Raw genomic sequence first — 14,617 nt, forward strand, 5'->3', positions numbered from 1 at the left:
GTTTAAAGTAAGATGTATACCTGAAAATGGAAAATACTATTTCGAAGTCCACAAGAATGAAAAAAATGGCTATTCAATTAATGATCACAAATCACCATCGAAAAAAATTAATGACCACAATTACTCTCAATTAGTGTTTGATAATGATAGATGGCAACGGATCATCAACCGTAATTAATTTATCTCCAAAACCGAAGGCAATATGGCAAAGAGATATATATTTTTTTTTCCTGGCAAATTAATATGATTTTGATTGAAGCAGTTAAAGGGATTGGATGTGCACATGTCCTGTTAGAGTCTGCCAACTACTTACATAATTGAATTAGTGCTAAGAGGCAAAACTATTGAAGGTTTAACCCAATGGGTTTGGCCAAACGAACATGAGAAAATAATAACTACTTGTCCTCCATGAGGTCGCATGTTCGAATCCCAAGGCCGAACATTCCATACTTTGAGGACACTGGAGGGTTTTTGCCTGTTCGTTAATTTCAGAGCTCCGGAATTAGTCAAGGTGCACACAAATTGGCTCGTACATTCTTAAAAAAAACTATTGAAGGTCCAACTGATAATGAGGTGGTTAACAATCTATAGCTGATGTAATGAAGAGAGAGCAGGATTACTTGGCTGTTTGGAAGCAAGTTCAAAATGCAGAATAGACGAAGCGATCTCCATCTTCTGAAAGCAGAGGAATTTGAGGGAATTTGATTCTCTTGAATGCAGTAGTCGTATGACAAGGTATTGGGACTTCGCATTAGCGGACGAAAATGAAAAACGCAATGAATTGTATTTCAGGACGAGATGAAATTCATTGCCTTTTCATTTTTCACTACATGAATCACTCCACAAATCCTAGATCGAGTAAAACCAGAATACAGATTCAATGAAAATCCAGAAACTAATATCTACAGGAAAACACTTCCATTTTCGGACGATTTTTCTGAGGACAGGGCCTATACTACTGATTAGTCTATTTGATTAGTCTATTTGCCCCGAATCAACCATAGAAAAGTGTCCAGAAAATAAACCCAATAGTGTGGATTCATTTTGTTGTACCGCGGGTCACAACCATAGTACATCTAGTCCAAACTCATTCCGTTCCCGACAATTTTTTGAGGTGCAAAATCATCCCAATGTGACACTGTACAACTATTAATCAATAACTTTCAAACTAAAAATCACGGTGATTATTATCTAACTGAATCTACTTAATGCACATATACACGCACACAACTCTTCGTCAATAATCACCATGCATCGATCAGCCATCATGTTCGAAATACCGACTTAATAATCTCCATATGCTTATACCAACATAATGCAAAAAAAAAAAATTGTCATTGTAAAAGACTGCAACAAGAAGTACAAATATGGAATATGAACTCTAAAAAAGAATACAACTTGTTTGGAGATGATTAAGGATTACAGTTGTGCAAACATCGTAAATTTCCCAGAAATAAAGGAAACTTATTTGGGGAACAACTATTGAAACCTGCTTTCAGTAGATTATTTTGTAAACATCTCATTTTTTTCAGATAAACGGAGGTAATACCTTTTTCAGGATTTGGAAACTGATTTTGTAAATAGCAAACAAACATTCACAATTTTAGACTACTGGAGGGCCAGACTTTACTCCTGCAATGCTCAACAATACTGCAATCTATTACCTCGTATCGATCAGTGAGTGATGAATGCGGAACATTTATCAAGACAAATATAAACCTGAAGCCACCAGAAAGGGAGAGAAAGAAAAGAAAAAGCCATCAGGCATCAAATGCTTCTTTAGAAAAAAGGACTAGGAATCCCCACTTCATGTTAATAGCCGAACAGAGGTCAAGATCTTAACTTTCAATGGATTAAGGCAGAGAAATTAACTTCAAATATCACGATCAAATTTTCGTCACCGTCTTGGTTGACACATTATGATCAGTATTTTCTTCTACTGCAGTTGGTTTCAAAAGACTTCGAGAAACAAATGTATAGAGTATGACGATAATTTCAGTAAAAAGACAGTGGATTGACCATGATTACTGTGGGTTGCATCAGAGTCCCTCTACCACCGACCAAGAAAATTCCGTCCTCTCTTATCTACCAAGTGCAAAACGACAATTTCAATTTCGCATGCTCAATGCAAAAGACTTTACACTGAACCAACAGAACTTTTCCCAAGCATTCAAAAAATTGTCCAATGCTCCATCATGACCTCTTCATCTTCCAGCCAATACGGAAACCTAGAACAAACTGAGAAAGGCCTTCGTTCTGGTTCATGTATCAAAGAAAGCATCCACAGAAACAATAATATATCTGACGGCAAGAAATACTTGGGACACTAATTTGAACGAAGCTAAATATGATGTCTTCAAGTTCCAAACGAAAAGAGAGTGGTAGTTTAGCCAAGGAACAAAATATCATGGATAGGACAAGTAAATTGAGATGCATTGGCTGCTATACATACAGCAATATCACTGTCAAGGCAAACATCGGTTATGGATACGGGATGTTTAAATATCTTCGGTAACGGATGCAGATGATATAGAGGTCCTGACTCGTGAGTCGTGACATACATAAGAACCGGCCTACCACCCTCAAGTGAACACATTCTAGCACCGACAGAAAAAGAACACATTTTGCCATTGATAGACTGGCGACAGTACAAGAAAGGAGAGTGGTAAAATAACTGGGATTTTTACCTTCCACAAAATATTGACAACAGATTGTGTGGATCCAAGATAGCAATAGTTATCAGCCCGGCACAAATGCCAAGGTTATATTAACATAAACAAGCAAAATTGCTCTGATAGAATGGTTTTGTAGCACATACCATAATACTGGCACTAACCAAATAAAATCCATGGTTAGATGTCCAGGATTTGGTACTGCTCAAGTTCATTTAGAAGTTCTGTCGAAGGAACTGCAGTGGTGTTCACAGCTTTAAATTTGAACTTGCATTGTAACAATTGTTCTCTGAGACTACGTACAAGATCAGCAAGTTTCCGAATGCTTTTCTCTTGAGATAGAATAATCTGCAAAAGTCCCTAGCCAATGAGATCAAAAAGATCATAACTAAAGCAACCAAATCAAAGGGATAGATCAACTGACAGAAGAACTTCCAAAAAGGGATTAAACTAAAACTAAGCTCTCAGTGTTTCTATTCCTAACACGATAAAAATGCTAAATAAATGCCTATGAGTCTATGACTAAGATAAAGGCTATTGGACAACTTGGTAACATCATCTGGCAGGTACAACCAAAGCAAAGCAAATCATAAAAGACTAGAAATAAAGTATAAAAAAATGACTTACATCAATAACTACTGTCAAAGATATTTAATAGTTAATACCATCTTCACATTATCCAGACTTGGATGCAACACAGAATTTAAAGGAATGTTGCTCAAATGCAAGCACAAGGTACAGTGATTGACATCTCAATAGGATTCAGCACAGCCTAGGTGAATAATAACAATTTATCTTATCAGAAAAAATATAAAAAGGGAGGGACAACTGCCAATAAAACATAAAAAGATTTTCGAACAGGACATGCATTACAGAGAGAGAGAAGGGGGAGGGGTGGAGCACTGAAGGAGGATGAAATTTTGGTTCTTTTTTCACTAAACACCATAAACACCATGCAAATTATATGACTCCACCACTTTCTACCTATACCTGATAGCCCAAGCCCATTCAATATAGTTGTCACTCGAACAGGACTACAAGCAACAATGCTACGTACACAACAGTGGGACCTATGTTACCTGGAACGACGGAACGTTTCAGTACGAGGAAGGGGAACGTGGTATGGCACATGCTTAAATTGTGTATGCTAGGGGTAGACTTATATAGATAACAAAACTAGAACTTACTTTTCCAAGCGATGAACATCTAGTGAAACTAAGTATTGTTTGTCAAATTATTCATGCAAAACACATTTCTAGGAGCGTAAAGACCAAACTTTTTATACTCAGTTTACTCCTACTTATCAAAATCCTTCGGACTCCAATGCTTCTCTCCAAATATCTAATTTAGCATCAACCCCCCTTGCAGTTTCATCTACTAAGACAATATCATCCGCAAACAAATACACCACCCTTTTGCCTCCCTTTTAATCTTTATACTTATTTCTGAGATTAATAAATTTCTCTTTTGCTATTAGAAACAACAACATACACCATAGAATATCATCTTGAATATGTCTAGTCAACTCATCCATAACTAAGGCAAAAATGTAAGGGCTCAAAGCTGACCCTTGGTGTAACCCTATCGTAATCGAGAATTCAATTGTTTCCACTAGTAGTGATCTAATAGTAGCGACGACACCTTCATACATGTCTCTAACCACATTGACATATCATTTTGTCACTCCATTTTGCTCCAAAACCCACCATATGATATCCCTGGGAACCCTATCATAGGCTAAGTCTATACAAATCATATGGAGATCCCTCTTCTTCTCCCTATACTTTTCTACCAACCTCCTTATCAAATAAATGCTTCCATAGTCGATCTCCCCGGCATAAATTCAAATTGCTTCTCCAACATCGTTGTCACCATTCTCAAGCGATGCTCAATAACTCTTTCCCACAACTTCATTGTATGGCTCATCAACTTAATGCCTCTATAGTTGTTGCAACTTTGAATATCCCCTTTATTCTTAAATATAGGTAATAGGGTGCTTCTCCTCCACTCGTCAGGCATCTTCCTAGTCATAATAGTCTTGTTGAATAACTTTGTCTACCAAGACACCCCAATTGCACCTAGACTTTTCCACACTTAGAAATCTCTCACTTGCAAAAAGAAAAAAGAGGATTTGGGAATTTCATGCAAGGTAACTAGAAGCAAGTCAACAAGGAAACACATGACTTCTACCTAATGTTGGATTGAAAATCCACAATAAAGAAGTTTTGGCATCTCTGATCATGTAAAGAAGTCAAAGACAAACTGGTGAAACAAATAAAACCTCAACTTGCTTTGGAGCCGCCAAAAAGGTTGGTACGCGACAAAATATGAAATGGAAAATCTGAAAAAACTTTTAACTAGTTATGATTACATCAACCAAGATATTTGAACGCTGTTGATCTTAGAAGGGACATTTTTTGATTGAAAATTCACTGACATTCCATGAAATTATGCATGCATGGTAAAAACCATCCACTATATTAGGTTTTAAATAGCCTTGATCAGGCTTTCTTACGGACGTAAAGACATTGACTCGGGCCTAGGGTAAATTGCTCCAAGTGTAGCTTGAAGAAGCACAATACTTCAATTACCCTCTCGAGTCTTTTACACACCTCTATCATTGAAATGATCAAACCACCATGAATGTTCAGAAAATGCTCATTCACAACCTAAAAACTGACTCGCAGAGTCACAGACGTGTTCAGCAACAACCAGACTAAAGAATTGAGCAACTCCATTGTACTCAACGATCAAACAAAACAACTGAGCAACTCCTTAGGACTCTAAAACCCTAAACTCCTTAGGACTCAAAAATTGGATTATGAAACGTCTCACCTTTTCCTTGACGGATTCTTCCCTCTTACTTTGCCGATGCATTTGGGGAATCCTCGGGCTCGCTTCAACTCCGTTCACAATTCGTTGCTTCCACTCAAATTGAGAAGTGAATGCAACTAACAAGAAGAAGAAAACCAGCACTAACGGCCTGGGCATATCCTTGTAGATATCGAGCTTTTGATTCAGAATTAGAGTCCGTCAATTCTGAATGAAAGGTTAAAAGATTGGGTCAAGCTATCCGATTAAGTTGATTTATTACAAAGTCCGATAATCCGAGTGACCTAATTGATTACGGAGCTCCTCAAAAAATTATCTTAAATTTAAGGAACGTTTTTGTCGATACTTGTGTCAACTTTTTTTTGGAGTGTCCTTCCAGAACACCTTCTTAAAAAATAAGTATTTATTTCACATTTTCAAACTTAAAAATAATGTAAACGAAAAATAAATTTTCAATTTTTTTTGCACCGTATTAAAGATCTCATTGAGATCTCTTAAACAAGATTAATATTGCATATTTTTATATTTCAATAAGCCCATTATTTTGGAGCTTGAAATTGCCTTCTTAAAAAATAAGTACTTATTCGACTTTCTGGAACGGGACCTTAGTCTTTAGTTTGGTGTGTTTTGTGCAATAACTTGTGTCTAAGTTATAAGTAGTTTGGTACATTCTTATATATAATATATTGCGACGTAACCATTACTTTCATGTATGAATGAATGAATTTCCTATTTTCAAAAATAAAAAAATAAAAGAATCATATATTTTAATACATTATTTAAATCTTAACAAATATATATCACTTTCTATGTTTCAAGATAAATGTCCATATTTGAATCTGTAGACACTTTAATAGAAATATTTATATGCATTAATTCAAAATATTATTAAAAACTATATGAATGTTATTTGATAGGTTTCGCTTAATTTTAGTTCCAAACAATCTAAATTTACATGTATTAATTTTATTATTTAAATTTGAAAACATAAATAACCTTTTGGGGAGCCTTTATAGTAAGAAATTTTTATACTAATTAGTAGTATTTTGTTACAGAAGAAGCATGTCTTTCCTAGATTTTTATTCAAGCTTTGCTTAAATTTTGGAACACTCATTTTTCTTTCTTGACATATGTGAAACTAATGAGAGATTTATGATGTGCTCAAAATTTGTTTTGCTTAATTTCCTCTCACTTCCTTTGTGAACCAACGTCCCCTTTCTTTTCAATATCTTACAAACAAATCCTAGATTATTTTTTATTCAAAAAAAGAAAAGAAAAGGTAGACAATATGAAAACAAAGGTAGATGATAATTTGAAAACAAAAGTATTTGTTTCAAAAGAGCAGGAAATGATTTTCAGACTTTTTTTTTTTATGAATGCATTTCATTCCTTTTCTTTTAGAACTCCTGTAAATTTTTATTTTTTATTTATGATTTTTTCATTAAAAGACGAAAAAGGTGCATTTATAAAAACATAGGGTGTGAAAATCATTTTAAAAAAAAAACGCCTAACAAAGATATAAATATCACTGGGGAGTGGGGACACTAGAGATGAGAGAACAATGGGCAACGCTCAGTCCCCTTCCAGCGATCCTCACTTCGTTTCCGCCACCAGGTTCTCTCTCTCTCTCTCTCTCTCTCTCTCTCTCTCTCTCTCTCTCTCTCTCTCTCTCTCCCAAGTACGCTTCAAGAACCAACTCGACGACTTACTTATTGCTGTTATTGCAGAGCATTCACGCAGAAGGAGCTCGAAGATCTCAAGGCCCTGTTCGTGTCCCTCGCCGCCCAGTCCCAAAGCAACGCTCAATACGTCTCTCCCTCCGTTTTCAAGGTTATTTATTTATTTGTTATACCCTTCCATTTCTCTCTCTAGCTGCAAAATCATTCCCCCTAAATTCAAACGAAGCTTACGCGTAGGTGGGTTGGTTTTGATTATTTTCAGGCGTATTTTGGAATACATGGCCCTCTGGGCGACCGAATGTTCGACGTAATCACGCGGAATCGTAACGACGAAAGACTCACTTTCGAGGACCTTGTCACTGCCAAAGTGAGTTGTAGATTGTTTGAAATGGTTAAACTATGCATTTTCTGTGATTCTTTTTGTTGTCCGGGCCAGCTTACGTGCACCTTTACTAATCCTGGAGGCCCAATCCCACCGCCCACTTGCGAGGAGCCTCATATAGACTGGCCCCATAGTAGTTGATAGCACCTGAGAACTTTCAAATCTGAGACCTTAGGAGGGAGCAAACTCCTAAGTCCCATGTCTTGACCACCAGGGGTTGATTTTCTGTAATTCTAACAACTCTATTTAACTGACTAAAATCTTCTAACAGCTACCTACACGTACCATTAAGACAACAACCACTTCCGTTAAGTACTAACACCCACTAATGTGCTTGTTTCGTGCTTTGGGTGATTGGATGACACATTTGGATCCTAAGTGTTTTATGTCGTAATCATGTACTTGTCAAAAAATCCTTGATATGGCAGACAAGTAGTGAGGGCCCGTAAGAGTGAGCAATTTTGAAAGACTGGTATAGAGGATACATTATTAGTGCTCAATTGCCTTCATATTCGGTTCTAGGTTTTGTGTAGTTAATTGTCTGATAGATATGTAATTGCTCAAGAATTGTAGCATTCAAATCAATCAAATGTCAGAGATGCGATCCCCACATGACTTGTTATCTGAAATTCAATGCTCTAATCTGCGAATAAAAGAGTTCCTAAAAGCCTTAGCTGTTGATTGTCATTTCCCTACATCTCCAAGTAACCATACTTGTATGAGTTATCCGTTGTTGTACTGAAGCAGAACTGAGGATAATGTTTTGCTGATAAGATATGAAATCTAGCTGGTCTAGAAGAGTTGTGTGGCATATGTTGAGCTGCACAAGATCGTTAGTAAGCCTTTTGACATGTTAGAAGATGCATGAGGGGGTGGACTTTATGTTGTACGGAAGAATAGGAAAACTCAATACTTATGATCTAGATTCAAGAAGTGTGCATTACCCCAGGAAGAAAATAAGTTCGAACGAACAAAATAGCGTATAGATGATTATTGCAAATCTATAGGGAGCTTGCATTAGAGTGTTGAAGTCAAAACTAACCCAATAATATGCGAATATTCAGCCATGTGTCTCCAATGGTTGAAGTTTTGCTTTTGAAGCAAGGCTCCTTTGAAGTGCATTCAGACAATTTTATGGGGGCTATATGGCCATGCACAAAGGACTGCCCTATGTGTCTTTTTGATAAAAATTTATTGGGGAAACAATGCACTTTGCTTGTGGGGTCTTTAATGGGTAAGTGCCTTACTTATTTTCCATGAAGAAACTTACTTGATCTAGAATTCTAGACATCCACGTATTACCAACAAAATCTGTTTTGGCCAAATTCTTTGAATTGTCTTCATTTGTATCAATGGAGAAAGGACTGATGAAGTGAATCAATTATTTATCTGCCCCAATATAAAGTTCTACTGACAGTCTTCCTTAGTTATTTGAAAATGTAAATGGTAAACCGTATCAATTACTCCTACTTAGTCTATAAAAGAAAATGGAACCTGAAAATCTACATGTTAGAAGATTTAGTAACTAATTAGCAGGAAGGTCTGAAAGTAGCAGACTCTTGACCTGTCTCCGGGAAGCTATAGTTTTAAATTTTTGATCAGTTACAAACAGTTTGGTCTGAGAAGGGGAGGTGGTCATGGGGATCAGTAGAGCAACCCAAATCCATATGTATTAGGGAGAAAATTAGGAAGAGTCACTTGTGCTAGTATTCTCAACTGCTGTTTTTTTTTATCAACATTCAGTGTTCGGGATCTTCAAATCGCTCCATGATAGCTGTCCGAAGGACATAAGACCTCATGTCTTTTGACCCAAACATAGGTAAGTTTGGGAATTTTCAAAATAATCCTTAGAATTCCTCCAAATATCTTCAGTTGAACTCTGCTGTTGCATGTCTTCATATGTGAACTTTGCAGTTATTGCATCATGTAAATATTGCATACATGATACGTGTACATTTCATCGTACTTTATCTGCTTCCATTTCTATGTTTCCAGGGAACTTACGAGAAAGGAACAAAAGATGAGATCGAAGAGTTCAGTTATCAGTTATTAGATGTCACCGGGGATGGCATTTTTGGGAGGTAGAACTTTAAACACTGGGTGTCTTTTGACCTTTTTGGCCATATTGAAAGTCCCTCTGTCACATATCGGGACCCACTTATGTGCTAGGAAGGGCTTTGCGATCTTGCCCTCTCCTATTCCCGCACATGGTCATACTATTGAGTCTGAACTTGCATAGCTGATCCTTGCACAATGTGATACTTAAAGCAGTTAAGCTATTTATGTGCATTATTAAAGTTGGCGTGTGGGATGCATATCTTGCCCATACCCCCAATGATTGCTGACTACATGGATTCTGTTGTGGTTGGATGCATATCTGCTTTTCAGTTTCAGCAAAAAGAACTGTCTGTGGCTTCTTAATTCAATAAGGTCGGATGCTTTTGTTAAAATATAGAATATGATACAGGAGAACGAAGATTACTTTGTTACACAACAAAACTAGCTGTGATGGTAGGACAAATACGAATATCAATACTAACTTCTGCTGGCCAGTGCTACTATTTGTGTCAAATATAAGCTGCAAACTGCATGGTGTCAACTTGGTAGTTAAGTGAGTTAATGACAAGTTTTTCCTCCTCAATCAGTGTTACTTCTGTTACTAGAAACTTATGTTGCTCCCCAAATCGTAATTATGTTTGGCCTAGCATCTGTGGTAGCTAGTTTTCTTGGGGTTTTAGAGTACTCCGGATTATTTGAGAAAGTAGGATATATAATTGTGACCATCTTTTCCACTCATTAACTCTTTGTTTTAATGGGAGTGATACTCTTTACTTTGGCTGATAAATATACCTTGGCAATACACATTAGTATGGTATTAGTTAGGAAATTCTCTTATAGGTTTAGATTTGGTGTGTAATTTCTGCTTTCCCATCTTGAGAAATGGTAAGGTGTATTTATTAAATAAAGACGATAAAGAAAGGAAAGAGAATGGTGAATGGTACTTAAACCATGGGTGGTTGGTGTCAACTCTGCATTGTTTCTGCTACAGTCTTGTTATGATGAGAGCATTTTAGTATTTAAGCTTTAAATTTCACAGCTAAGCTTCTAGACTCCAGTAAACCTTCCTGCTTTTATGCTTTTGTTGATTTGTTTTCTTTTGGTCATTTTCAGGTCCGACGTAGAAGCTGTGTTAATGGTAATGCTTAATGAAATACTAGGTTCTGAGCTGGGATCAAATCCACATCAGGAAATTGTTAGTATTTTCCTTAATGCTGCAAATTTCTCTGAGAGTCGTGAAGGATGTGCTCAAAGTAGTATGTCTTTTGAGGATTTCAGAAAATGGTGTGCCGTTCTCCCATCAGTCAGGAAGTACCTTGGAAGTTTGTTGTCACCATCTGGTCCAGGTTTTGTTTCTAATGTAGTTTTGTGGACTGAAGTAATGTTTACGAGATTCTTGAAGATATTCTGTATTAATCTCACCATCTCATACTAGTTGAGAATCATATGGATTTAAGCTAAAGGAAAATGTTTTCAATTCGTTTCCCTTTGTAGTAATGCGGGAGTTCTTTATGCAGGGAGACCATGTTCCCAAGTTCCTCAACTGCTTGAGCAGAGTATGGAGTCGAATTTGTTATTGTTGAAGAAGGAATATGCCTGGCATATAGGTGGGGCTCTTTCCCAAGAAGAGCTGGATGAATGGAAATTGTTGTATCACAGTGCTTTGAATGGCCAGAGTTTCAACACGTTCATGGGCAGCATATCGTAAGTGTCTCTTTCTTCTTATGTAGACTGTTCTAGTATCTACAAAGGACGATTAAATTGGCACGATTGAAAGCAAAGTGTTGATGGAGTGATAGACCATCCCAAATGAAACAACTGACACACAATGAAGGCAAATTGAAGATGGCTGCTAGCATTAAAAACCCAAGAACAAGTAATAAATCTAAGACTGTTCACTGTTGTCCATTCTTTGCTTATCCTGAACCCTGGCCTACTGTGACACTCCAAAATAAAGTCCTTTCAGATGGAGGAATGCAACTTAGTGGTGAGAATCCTAGGCACTAGCGCATGATTAGAAGGGGTGTAAATCAGGCCCCGTGCTCGAATTCCACCCGATTTAGCCCGACCCTAGGCCCACCCGATTCCTTTGGATAGGGCTTGGGCTAGAATAATTACGTTTGTAAGTAAGAATCCCTATGGTGTGATTCAGATCGGTTTCGAGCTCGGTGTGGGTGCTTTCTTATACCAAACCGAAATTGAAATGAGTCTGTTATTTTGATTTTTAGCCAAACTGCCCAAGGTAGGCAAAGTTCAAAACAACTGCCCCTTTGGAGGCGGACCGGTTCAGGCTTCCACCTGTTTCGGATAAAATTGCCATCACTATCCTTCCCTTCCCAAATGAGGGAGACAAGAAAGAAAAAAAAAACGGTGGCAAAATAAGTGCTAAGCTTTTCAATTTTGATTTCAGTTTCTCGGTTGCTGCTAGCCTGCTACTGTTTGTAAGTAGGAGTGGAATCTTTACTTGATCCATTGAACTGCAGAAATGATGATGGTCCAACTGTGTTGATTATCAAGGATAAAGAAGGTTATGTATATGGAGGCTATGCATCTCAGCCTTGGGAGAGGCATGCGGATTTCTATGGAGATATGAAATCTTTTCTCTTTCAGTTATACCCGAGGGCTTCTATTTTCAGGCCCACTGGAGCAAACAACAATTTACAATGGGTAAGTTTCTGGTCTCTTAGGTGACCTTGTAATATTTAAGTATACTTTGCTTTCAAGTTCCTATGCACAGAAGATATTTACTACCCACCTTGACAATCAATGAGAAGTATCTCAACATCCGGAAGAGGAACACATCTTGGTGTGCTTATTTTAACCCACTCACAATCCTTAAATTCATGTTTGGAAGGTTCACTACCTATGAAGCACGGGTAATCCGAGAACGATGCATATGAGTACTGGGTACTCGATGGTGCAGGAAAGGGGTATGGCAAAATACGTCCCAGTTAATCCAAAAACACATTTGGTACGTTATAGTTTTTGGTTATGAGTTACGGCGATGGTATAGCTTGGGTGCAGGATGGGTACTTATTTTGGTACGTATGGTTGTATTCATAATGCTTTTTAAAATTTAGGGGTTCTGGAGTAATAATGTATATTGGTAGGTCTTAACTTAGTTATACGTAATGAAGCATGCCGTGATTATTAAAATAATGACAAAAATATTGACATATCCTGCTGTACCCATAGCCTATGTCTTTAGGTTTTTTGTCGTTTCCCGTCCCTGTACTCGCACTCATTCCCCACACTGTGCTTTATAGTTCATAACTTCTTGTCACAGTACCTGTTAGTTGAAATTAGGCATTATGTAGCTGTGAGTGGAGCAGCTAACATAGCCAGACAGTAGCACAGTTCCTGTTCCGATTGCTTCGGAAATCATTGGAACACTTTTTGAGATAATTCTTGTTAACTCTCAATTTCGCTTGACAAGAACACGTCAATACTGGTTGGTGATATCCAATTGTAATGATTTTGTTCACTAGTCATTAGGAGACCAGCCTTCTACAAATCTTTACCCCGAACACATGCATGCAGGTAGAGGGAGAAATGTGAGGTTTATTGGAAGTATGAACGGCTATTCTTTTATTCTTTCACTGGCTGGAAATTCGTCTTTTATGAAGTGGCTTTGATTGACGGAAATTAGTTGAAACATGTAGATATCTGAAATAAGACCACCCCTTCATTCACGTTCCCATTTCTAACTGGATTGCATTTCAATTCCTCTAATGTTGTAACCATTGTAATTTAAGAATGTGGATGATGCATTACCATGTGAGCACTCCCTCGTTTATACTACTCTTATCAGACCCTTCTTTTTTTTTTTGATCGGCAAAAACATTTTATTAATGGGGGAAAGGGAAGAGGGGTTCCAACCAAAAGTTGGAAGATACAGCCTGATGGGACAAAGCCCAATACACCTGAGGGCCTAAATACCCAGATAAAGCAAAATAAGATCATAAAACAATGGCCTTCTTCTTTTACCTTTTTTGTGTTTTTCTTTTCTTTTGGTTTTTCACTTGTTAACGACAAGCCTGAACACTTAAATTTGATGACATGACTGGTCATAGTTTCTCTCTCTCTCTCTCTCTCTCTCTCTCTCTCTCTCTCTCTCTCTCTCTCTCTCTCTCTCATTTTTATGCTGAGCCACGATGCTAACATAATAAAATCTCTGTACTTGGCAGTGCGCTGTGAATTTTAGTTCAGCGAGCATTCCCAATGGCATAGGCTTTGGAGGGAAGGTGAATCACTTTGGTTTGTTCCTTTCAGCAAACTTCGACCAAGGGCACACCTTTGCATCCACTACTTTTGGCAGCCCCTGCCTCTCAAGGACCAGCCAAATATGCCCAGAAGTGATAGAATGCTGGGGTGTTGTTCCGAAAGGAGCCCAGCATGAAAGGCTAGACGCAGCCAAAGGTACAGTGCTGGAGCGATTTAAGGAGGATCGCCATATGCTTAACATGGTTGGCCTCGCAAATTCCAGCGAGTAACCCTGGCACGATTTGGTATAAACTCACACCTTTGCTTGGAGTTTGAAATTGGCGAACCTATCATTTACATGGTTAGGAGTCAGGAGTATGTACAAGTTTATTATGCTTCTGCTTGCAGTTTTGCTTGGTGAACATACCATTTACATGGTTAGGAGCATGTATAAGATTATACTTTTGAGGCTTCTACAGTATAACTGAGTGAAATCTGAACAAGATTGTTTATGCTGAAGGAAGTATTTTATTCACAGCCTGTTAATGGCTATAGTTAGTCCCTTGGTCAGCCATACGAAAATGGATGGTCAGTAGTATATACATGATCTTGATCATGTAATGTCTGATTAAATGATTTTTCAAATGCTTGCAGCGTTTAGCAAATCTTAACAAATTGAATGGCTCAAATCGTGATGACAAAATTTCGATCGAGCACATCGAGGTGCCCTATCCCCTGCACTACAGGACCTTGGTCCCATTACTCTAGATGGGATTAAGGAGAATTGTTCA

The 14,617-nt window shown here is 37.6% G+C and overlaps 2 protein-coding genes across 3 annotated transcripts; one reads left to right on the forward strand and one right to left on the reverse strand.

The window, feature by feature from the left end:
• Positions 1-2,609: 2,609 nt before the first annotated feature.
• Positions 2,610-5,823, reverse strand: LOC131319521 (uncharacterized). Of its 2 annotated transcripts, none has more exons than XM_058349804.1 (2): positions 5,508-5,823; positions 2,610-3,020 (listed from the first exon to the last, which is right to left on the reverse strand). In XM_058349804.1, the coding sequence occupies exons 1-2, from the start codon at positions 5,661-5,663 to the stop codon at positions 2,853-2,855; spliced, it is 324 nt and encodes a 107-aa protein (XP_058205787.1). In that variant the 5' UTR covers positions 5,664-5,823; the 3' UTR covers positions 2,610-2,852. The 2 variants fall into 2 exon arrangements, with proteins under 2 accessions (XP_058205787.1, XP_058205786.1); XM_058349803.1 differs by having other exon boundaries at positions 2,610-3,032; positions 5,508-5,735.
• Positions 5,824-6,995: 1,172 nt separating this feature from the next.
• LOC131319524 (uncharacterized) lies at positions 6,996-14,361 on the forward strand. The gene is made up of 8 exons (XM_058349807.1): positions 6,996-7,118; positions 7,232-7,334; positions 7,446-7,550; positions 9,561-9,646; positions 10,737-10,969; positions 11,141-11,327; positions 12,107-12,290; positions 13,811-14,361. Exons 1-8 carry the CDS (start codon positions 7,066-7,068, stop codon positions 14,114-14,116), a joined length of 1,257 nt encoding a protein of 418 aa, XP_058205790.1. The 5' UTR covers positions 6,996-7,065; the 3' UTR covers positions 14,117-14,361.
• Positions 14,362-14,617: the final 256 nt, after the last annotated feature.

Source organism: Rhododendron vialii, chromosome 3a (genome assembly GCF_030253575.1).
Source record: "Rhododendron vialii isolate Sample 1 chromosome 3a, ASM3025357v1".
Classification (NCBI taxonomy): domain Eukaryota; kingdom Viridiplantae; phylum Streptophyta; class Magnoliopsida; order Ericales; family Ericaceae; genus Rhododendron; species Rhododendron vialii.

Bases quoted from the DNA above. Each gene is read 5' to 3' on its own strand.
- LOC131319521 (XM_058349803.1), bottom strand. From the start codon at position 5,663: ATGCCCAGGCCGTTAGTGCTGGTTTTCTTCTTCTTGTTAGTTGCATTC. The intron at 3,033-5,507 runs GTGAGACGTTTC...CTCATTGGCTAG, and splicing joins AAGAATCCGTCAAGGAAAAG to GGACTTTTGCAGATTATTCT.
- LOC131319524 (XM_058349807.1), top strand. From the start codon at position 7,066: ATGGGCAACGCTCAGTCCCCTTCCAGCGATCCTCACTTCGTTTCCGCC. The intron at 7,335-7,445 runs GTTATTTATTTA...GATTATTTTCAG, and splicing joins TCTCTCCCTCCGTTTTCAAG to GCGTATTTTGGAATACATGG. The intron at 11,328-12,106 runs GTAAGTGTCTCT...ATTGAACTGCAG, and splicing joins ACGTTCATGGGCAGCATATC to AAATGATGATGGTCCAACTG.